At 47.6% G+C, this 9,685-nt stretch overlaps 1 protein-coding gene across 1 annotated transcript in view; it reads right to left on the bottom strand.

Moving 5' to 3' along the window:
• App (amyloid beta precursor protein) overlaps window positions 1–8,343 on the bottom strand; it is a 219,551-nt gene extending 211,208 nt beyond the window's left edge. The window contains 1 exon segment of the mRNA XM_052741067.1: window positions 8,157–8,343. Coding sequence (XP_052597027.1) covers window positions 8,157–8,213 — 57 coding nt within the window. The 5' untranslated portion in view covers window positions 8,214–8,343.
• Window positions 8,344–9,685: the final 1,342 nt, after the last annotated feature.

Genomic DNA, 9,685 nt, shown 5'->3' on the forward strand with positions numbered 1-9,685 from the left:
TCAAATACCATTAGACTAATCCTGACACAGAGAGAAAACGGTGCATGGGCAAACCTGCTGAGGTGGCTACGTGTGTTTCTAACCGAGTCGTAGATTACAGGTAAGTTTTAAAGACATGACAGCCCTAACCCAGCAGCTAGAGAAACTCATTTTGAGTCTGATTTCCTGACAGGAAGGCTGCCTTCATGGCCCGTCTTGAGGGAAGACTGATTGAGCCTTCCATCCCAGGACCAACTTTCTTTGGCTGTCATTTGAATCTTCTATTTCTGCTCTGATGAGGAAGTCTGATTATTCATTTTTATAGAAAAGGTTGAGCTGAAGACTAAACCAAACCTGTCCACGGCTCCTCACATAACCAAAGATGTCCAATTAATAGCTACATTAATAATCAAACCAGTGTATAAACTGGCTCAATTTTAAACACATGGAAGGCTGCTAGCACGTACAGTATTAAAAATGAGCATTTTCCATTTGTATAAACCCAGCACATTTCTCTACTGCTTAAATTCTTCAAGGCACATGACATGAATTATTCTAACATTTTCAAAAATCCAACTGAAATAGAAAATCACATATTTAATAAATGATATTTTATAACAGGTATTAAAAAAAACTTTTACCTATGCTGTTTCATAGTTGAATCAAATTATTTTTTTCCCTTTTTTTTTTCTTTCACAAAGTCTTGCTTTGGTAGCCCAAGCTGGCGGAACCAATGATTCTCTATCCTTGTCTCCTCAGTGCTGGGATTACAGGCATGTACCACACCTGGGAAAATTCATCCATCCCTGTAGAGAACTAACTGCCAATTTCCTCATACTCTTTTTTTTTTTTTTTTTTTCGAGACAGGGTTTCTCTGTGTAGCTTTGCGCCTTTCCTGGAACTCACTTGGTAGCCCAGGCTGGCCTCGAACTCACAGAGATCCGCCTGGCTCTGCCTCCCCAGTGCTGGGATTAAAGGCGTGCGCCACCACCGCCCGGCATCCTCATACTCTTAATTAGACAATAAGCAAGTTAATTACTCTAGTAAGTGAAATACCATGAAGAATATTTTAGCTTTCCATAACTATGTATGAGAAAAATATATTCATTTTCTACTGTCCTATAAAAGCAACAACACTTAGTTATAGTGGTACATTAAGCTACACATTAATTTAAAATACATTAATTTAACTTGTTTTAAGTGTGTTATATATTAAACAATTTAATCCTCAACAAAGATAAATAACTACTATCTACATTTTACAAAAGCACAGAAATTTAACCATGGCCAATATCTCAGGGGAGAGAGCACCCAGAATGATCAAGCAACCTTGCTCCCATTTGGTTTCTGGATCCATGTGTGTTATAGTTTGAATCATAAATATGACCCAAAGGCCAGTGGGGTAAAGGCTTAGTCTTCAGAGGGCCACTGCCAGGAGGTAGTGGGACAATTAAGTGGTGGAAACTTCTTGGGAAGTTTTAGGTCAATAGGGGCATGCCCTTGTAGAGGACCTTGGGATGCTGGTCTCTTTTTTCCTGTTTGCTTCCAGGCAGGCCAGCATGACAGGAGCAGCTGGGTCCATCTGGTATTTTCTGCCGTAATATGCTGCCTCACAACAGGCCCATAAGTATGTGGCCAATCAATCATGGACTGAAACCTCGCAAACTGTGAGCCAAGATCAACCTTTCCTCTTTTTAAGTTGACTGTCTGAGGCATTATGTCACAGCAACAGAAAGCGATGTGAAATGCCGCCCTTCCTATACATCCAAGAAACACTCAATGGTTCAACAGTACTAGCCTATCATCCACCTGACTTCAAAATCAACGCTACAAATATTAACTCCAGTTCTTTCCACCGAGGAGATGGGCTTTTAAAAAAAAAAAAAAATCTCTCTACTTGCAGGCTAGAGTGATAGCTCAATGGTTAAGAGCTCTTCTGCTCTTCCATAAGACCTGAATTTCAGCTGGCTCACAACCACCTGTAAGTCCAGCTTCAGGGAGATCCAAGGCGTGTGGTCTCCACATGTAACTGCACTCATGTGCACATAGCCACACACATACACATAATTTTAAAATGATAATACAATTTTTTTAAAGCACTCTTCGCTTTCTTATTTTATGATATACTCTAGTTCTAGCTCAATTTCTACTGTAGGACTCTTCCAAGTATAGCCACACACAGGCACAGTGGCATGAATCTGTAGTCTAGCCACTCAGGCTGAGGCAGAATGACTTGAAGCAAGTAGTTCAAGATCAGCTTCTGAAACATACTGAGACCCTGTCCTAATTTGGATTCTGATGCTGTGATTAAAACTATGACCAAAAGTAACTTGCAGAGGAAAGGGCTTATTACATCTTACACATTACAGTCCACCATCAAGGACAGGAGCTCAAGCAGGAACCGTGATGTAGGAACTAAAACAGAGGTGATGGAAGAGTGATGTTTACTGGCTCCCTCTCCATGGTTTGTTTGCTCAGTCTGCTTTCTTACACACCCAAGGACAACCCACTCAGGAGCGGCACCGCCCACAGTCGTCTGGGTCCTCCCATATCAACCATAAATCAAGATAGAGCCCCACCCCAGACTTGCCTCCAGGCCAATCTGATAGAGACAATTCTCAAGGGAAGATCCCTCTTCGCAGGCCACTCTAATGTGTGCCAAGTTAACAAAAACTAACTACAGCAAACCTGCATCTCAAAACATAAAGATGTAGCCACACAAAATAAATCTAAATAAAATATCTTCTTTACCCACTACTGCTGCTAGGACTGAGTGTATACAAACCCAACTTCTCTGTAACCTCTCCTGAATAACTAGCTACTCCATGACATATCGCTTCTTCAAAAACTAGCAACAAAATAAATAAATTAAAGTTAAATAAATAATTTTTTAAAGATCTATTTTTAAATAAGTTACTACAGCAGTCAGTCTACTCCAGCGCTGGGTAAATTCTGATCTCAAAGATGGTGCCAGTCAAACCTACTTGGACAGTACAATTGGAAGAAAAACATTTACCAAACATTGTTTTCCATAATAAATAGTGGTCTCTCCCAAAAGCAATCCATGTTAAACTAAGGGAAAAGCTACGTAACATTCCCCCTTCAGGAATGTCTCCAAGGAGTCTGAAATGCAATACGTGTAATTGCTTCTACTTGCTTCTCCTTCAGGGAGCATGCTCATTCGCTCACCTTGCCAGCCCGCCATCCTCCCTCCCACCCACTCATGAGAGTGAAACACGAAATGTACGATGCAGAAGGTTACAGCATTCATGAGCACTTGCAAAAGACAGTATTTATTATCCATCTACACTCCATGCCTTGTATCTAGAATCCCACTACAAAAAGGAAAAGATGGCCGGGCGGTGGTGGCGCACGCCTTTAATCCCAGCACTCGGGAGGCAGAGCCAGGCAGATCTCTGTGAGTTCGAGGCCAGCCTGGTCTCCAAAGCGAGTTCCAGGAAAGGCGCAAAGCTACACAGAGAAACCCTGTCTCGAAAAACCAAAAAAAAAAGGAAAAGATGTGACAGTCGAGTAAACAAAAACAACAACAACAAAAAAAAAAAAACCAACAGAATGAAAACCAAAGCTCCAAACCAGGTTAGGGCTGGCCGGGCCCTCACAAACGCAGGTGTGTGCCACGTGAGGCTCATTCCCTCCAAGACCACAAGGTCAACTGGACCAGGGAGTGGGCGGCAACTGCAGTCTTGGCTACAAAGAATGCCAAGACATGACAGCTTTGAGGAGGAGATGGAAACATGACCTTGGCTTCCTTTGCCCTTCTCCCTGCTTCTTGCACACCCTAGCCTCTACGGCATTACTCTACGGCTTCTGTTTTCAGAACAGCCTGATGAATCCTGAATGTGGTTCAAATTTGTCCATCTGTAACTGGTCTCAAAACCCCTGTTTCTATTTTAAAATTGCCCAGAGATTTTTTTTTCTTCTTCTTCTTAATGCCAGGCCTCGCTCCCAGGGATTTCTTTTTGGTGCACCGGGTGGAGGAACCCTGACAACACTCTCTCGAGCTTTTGTTTATTCTTTTGTTTTAATCTCCGTGAGGTCTTGGGATGGGATGTAGTTCAGTGGTAGAGCAGTTGCCCATCAGGCTTCAGTCTCCATATTTGATCCCAACACCACATACACAAACACAGAAAGAAAGAAAAACAAAACAAAACAAAACAACACAGAAAAACTTCTCCATGATTCTGCTGTGCAAAACAAGGTCGGGAACTCATCATGATTAACAAAACCATGTTCCCTATAGAAACACTCTTTAAATAGTTGATTTGCCCTTCCCTCCTCATGGCTGCAGAGTGAAGCTCCTTTTATCATTTATTCGCCTAGTTTACATGGTGCTGAGGATGCATCCCGGTCTGCTTTCAGCCCTGACCTCCTTGTTTCTAACTCTCTACCCAGCTCCAGAGTCCAGCCTACCCCGTCACAGTTTCTGTTTATCTTCTGTCTCCCCTGGATGAATGGAAGCTCCGTGAAGAAAAAGAGAGTTTGGGTTTGTGTAAAGATGATCAGAGCTGAGACAGGACTTGGTCTAAAAAAAAAAAAACAATAAAATTTTCCCTAATGAACAGATGAGGCTATGAATCAAACTGAATTCCACACTTGTTCTTCCTCTCATTACGTAAAAAGCTTATCTGTGCCTGGCTTTAAGCAAGCTCAAAGAACACAGATGAGACAAAAGCCCTGCATGTACACTCTGGTGTTTGTGTGTGAACAAATACAGCCATGCGAATACTTAACCTTCATTCCCCAGGCCTGGGACAAAAACCTGGCCGGAAACTTACAACCAGGAAATGCTCCAGGACTAGCTAATCCTATTGGTCCTTTAATCTTTTCAGCCATAAGCATTTCTCCTGTAACGCTTTCTCAGTACTCCACTTACAATGCACTTTTTTTTTTTTTTTTTGCTTAATCTGTACTTTCTTTTTTTTGTACACAGCATTCCTATTTCATAATTAGGTGCATACATACGTCTGTACCCAGTGGGGGTGAGTAATAAAGTATACACAGTCAAATAAGCATCACATACTGATGTTTAAGTAAAAAGTATATTTGTTCAGGTCCATCTTGCATAGACTGGCATAAAAGATAAGAGATTATAAAGGAAATTTATTAATGAAAGATGCCTTGGAAATCTTAAAACAGCAGTTTTTGCAGCAGTAGGGTACATTATTTATGAAGCCCTTTTTGTTTCATTTCTGTATGAAGGATGACTGATAATCTTCATTATCAAACGAATGTAGAGAATTGATTTGCCATAAACAGTAAACTTAAAACAGAGACCCTGTAACCTTAAGAGAGAACCTTAACCATAAATTTAACTCCATTTCCTTCAAACCAGCAGCCAACTGATCCCCTTTTCCCCCCATTTATTTTAAATCCGTCTTTGCTAATTTAGTGTCGTGATCTTGCATACACACCTTTTCATTTCTTCGGTTCCATCTTTTAATGGCTCTGCAGTCCTAAGGTCCTGCAAGTTGTCACAGGGGATGCTATCGCTTGGGGTGACAAAAGAGAAGCATTTGCAGCCTGCCAGTTATCATGGCTTCCCACTGACATGTAGGAACTGGTGACTCCTGAGGGATCCCCATCAACAATCTCAGCCTCACTGTTGTGGATGGAAGGCTTCTCCCTCAGAGCAGCACTACTCAGCAGGTTTCCAAACTGTGAAGGAACCACCACCACCACCACCAAGGCAAGCTGGTAGTTACCAGCTCCATCCGAGAAAACAAAACTTACAGGCGAGTGGAAATGAGCAAGCAGGCAAACCAGAGTGTGCCACCATCACAGTTGGTTAAACGCGTGTGCCTCTGTTCAGCAGACCAGGGGAAAAAACTGTCAGACCGGGTAAGGACGAATCCCTGGGGCAGGAGACCCCACCATCATTACCCTCGTTCACTTTGATTCTTCTGCAGAACCACCTGCAGCAGACCTATTTTCTATGATTTACAAAAGGCAGCCAACTCCTAATTCGGTGGCTTTCGTGGACACGGAGCTGCACACGGCTCTGTCAGGCCTCATTAGTGTGAATTACCTAGCCTTCTTCCAGTGATTCACAAAAGGTACTGATGTGGTGGTTCTCACATTCACCCTTTAAAGGTGACGGTAACCACAGGATAATCTCCAAACGGTTGGCAGAAAAGGGATATGCAATTGCCCAAAGCCAAAAAATAAATCGAGTTCATCTTGGCCTACATCCTGACCCTCTCTATACAAGTTTAAAAAAAAAAAATGCTTAAGAAAAATGAACATTTAAGTTCTGACATGAGCTACAAAAATTATAGTTATGCTTTTAATTCTTAGTTGTGTCTTTATATAGTAAGACAATTTGAAAAACTGAATGATTATACAATAAAAATTTTAGGTCATCAGAATTTCCTTGACTAAATGGCTTAAAAATATGGAACACCAAATTCTTAAGACTCCTAAAAGACCTGTTTTAACCAGCCTGAGGTGGTTTCCAGATCCAGGAGCCACTTGTGGGTAAAAAAAAAAAAAAAATTAGAGGGGGTTTGAAAAAGTTCAATGACCTTGTAAATTAAGGACTAAAAATAAATAAATAAATAAATGCCCGTACTAGTGTGGTAGCCTGGACAGTCCCCATGGAATTACAGGAAAGCACTCATCCGGAAATTGCTATTTTGGAAAATTACTATGCGGTAGGGGGGAAAGAGGGAGTATGATGGGGAAGGGATACTGCAAAGGTTTAAATGCTGAAAAGGGAACAAACGAGGCGAAATGCAACCAGCTGCCACGCAAACAACTTCCAGGCATCTTTGGATAAGAAGGAAAACAACCCTTTTGCTGGATGCTGGAGAGTTGGATGAATGGGGAAGACTTGTTATACACCTAGCGGTGGGTGGATTTCACAGGCGGCAGCCTCCACACTGCTTTTCTTTGCTGCACTGCAGAGGCGCCATCTTCTCCGTCTTAATCTTCACTCTACTCAACCCTTTTATCTGCACGCTTTTTAAAAAAAAAAAAAGAAGACCCTGAGGACCCTTCCCAGCATCCTGCGCCCCTCAGGGTGACCCAGCTAGAGTCCCCAGAACTGCCCTGAGGAGGCCGCACCTTAATCAGACAATCAGCCTCCTTTGATGCACAAGAGTCCCAGCCTCCCCACCACCAGGCACTGCCCTTTCCAGACGCACGCCTCACTCTGGGCTCTCTTTCTCGCTCCCTCTGCGAGGACTTTGCAGCCTCGCACAGGATTGGCACTAGGCGGTGGTGATGCGGGGGTGGGAGATCGCGGGGCTCCCAAGAGCACCCCCAGGCCCTCGGGGACAGACGCGCAGCTCGGGGAAGGGAGCCGCGGTGGCGCACAAACTACCACGGCTCCGCCACCGCGCCCTGGACGGCGAGGGCGGGGTGTCGCGGCTTTTGTTCCCGGGGACCTTCTCCAGTTTCTGGGAGAAAACTGCAGGTACAACGGAGAGCCCGGGACGTCCAGTCTGAAGGACGGTGCCGAGTGGCCGCAGCTCTCCGATGCCTCTCATCACTTGCAACTTACACAAAAGGGAGAGACGGAAATGCACAAAGTTTGCCGGAGGAAGGCGGTGCGCGACCCCGCGCCCGCTCGGGAGAGGGTCGCTGCGCAGGCGGGCGGCGGCTGCCAGGAGCAAAGCCCAGCTTCGCAGCGCAGTCGGGCGGGGGTGGGAAGGGAAGGTGAGCCAGGCGCTCCCCAGCGTCCAGAGCTGCTCCCATTCCAGCCCAGGACTCCCGGGAAGGGGAAGGGCGGCGACATCCTCGCGGGGCACTGGATTGTGAGACTCTGCGCTTTCAGTTTTCCACACGTGTCCCCTTCCCCCCACGCCACGAACTGGGTGTCTCTCGCATCCCCGAGACCGGCTCTCGAGGCAGGGAGGAGTCGGGGTCTGCGCTCAGGCTCGTCCCCTCACCCTCACCGGGGCCGGCGCGGAGGTGGGGAGCCCCGCGCCTCACCCGCTCCCTCTCCACGGGTCGGGCAGCGCGTCCCCGGGAAGGGCTGGGCCAGAGACGCCGCTGCGCAGGGCAGCCGCAGGCGGGGGCGGCCAAGAGCGGGATACCCGTGACAGTCCCCCCGCCTCTCACGATTCAAGCTCCGTGGTGGAGACGATCGGGTCCTCCCGGCGCCCGCCTTCTCCCCCACCCAGCCCCCGTCTCTTTTTCCCAGGCGCGGCACCCACCTCCAGCGCCCGAACCGTCCAGGCGGCCAGCAGGAGCAGTGCCAAGCTGGGCAGCATCGTGATGCTGCTTGGGGCACCGGGTGCTCTGGGTGCGAAGGGGAGATCCGCCGCGCCCTGGCTGTGTCCGCGTCGCCGCCGCCGCCGCCGCCGCCGCCGCCGTCTCCCGTAGCCCCCGCGCTCTGCTCTGCTCCGCTCTCTGCTCCGGGTGCTCTCGCCTCCCGCCGCCGCCGAGGAAACTGACGGAGCTGGAGCGCGGCGGCGGGGCTCGCAGCCGGGAGAGTCAGCTGATCCCGCCCACCCGGCTCGCCACCACCCGACAGAGACCCCTAGCGGAGCCCCGGGGAGCTGCGCCCGTGCGCGACGGGAGGCCACCGGGGCCGGGAGCCCACAGGTGCGGGTGCCCTGGGCACCAGCGCGCGGCTAACGGAGCCCACGGCGCCCCCTGGGCTCCGGGAGCCAAGGGAGGGATGATCGGGGGGGTCCGGGAGAGGGACCGGCAGACGGGGTTTGAGGGGGAAGGTGAATCCTAGGACGTTTGGGTTCCAGGACAGTCGGGAGCGCTCCCCGCTCGTCCTCGTGAGCTTGAGTCACCCGACCCCGCAGGCCTCTCTGGAATGTGTTTGAGGAGCTGCTTCTGCTGAGATGCATTTTTATCCGCAGTTCATTTGCTCCGTTTGGAGAGGTGGCGCGAGGCCGACAACATTAGCAATGGGATTTTTTTTTTTTTTCCCAAGAAGGGCAACCTCCACTCCCCACCAGCAACCTGGGATTTGTGTCGTTAGAATGCACCAGAGAAGGGCAGGCGACCTAGGACACAGAACGACCGGTTTTCTTTATGTTTGGAGTGTGTGTGTGTGTGTGTGTGTGTGTGTGGCGGGAGAGGGGGTGTTTTTTAATTGTTGTTGCATTTTTGTTTGACTTGGGAGGTTTCAGAGAAGGGGGTCGGCATCCGGGATTGGAGGAGGCAGGGAGGTAAAAATCTAAGATGGAGAAGCGATCAAAGTTGATCTGGAAAAGATCTTGAGCTATGGCTCTTGTCCTCCATCCCAAAGGACTTTGTGATGAACTCTACTCGTGTTCTTTTTTTTTTTTGCGTCTGCCCCAAATCACAGAAAAGAACCTCTGTACAGCCATTTTCTCCTAGATTAAACACAAACAGTCCAGTGCTAGAACGGCCTAGAACCATCCATTCTGACCGGATGTGACATCAGACCCAAAGCCATTGGCCCGCCCTAAGCTAGTGAGAGGAGACAGGGGATAATGCCAGGTGAGTTTCTGGCTCCCAGGCTACTACCCTTCTCCTCACCGGATGTGTTTTTTAATAACCTGATGTGAGCAGTGGTCATCTGGGAACCTAAATTGAGAAAAATGCCTCCATCAGATTAGCCTGTAGGCAAGTCTGCGAAGACATATTCTTGATTACTGATTGATGTGATAGGCGAGCCCTGGGCAGGCGGTCTTGAGTTGTAAAAGAAAACAGGCCAAGCAAGCCATGAGGAGCAAACCAGTAAGCAGCTTCCAGCATGGCC

The sequence above is a fragment of the Peromyscus californicus genome, unplaced genomic scaffold (genome assembly GCF_007827085.1).
Source record: "Peromyscus californicus insignis strain IS unplaced genomic scaffold, ASM782708v3 Scaffold_16__1_contigs__length_79575227, whole genome shotgun sequence".
Taxonomy (NCBI): Eukaryota; Metazoa; Chordata; class Mammalia; order Rodentia; family Cricetidae; genus Peromyscus; species Peromyscus californicus.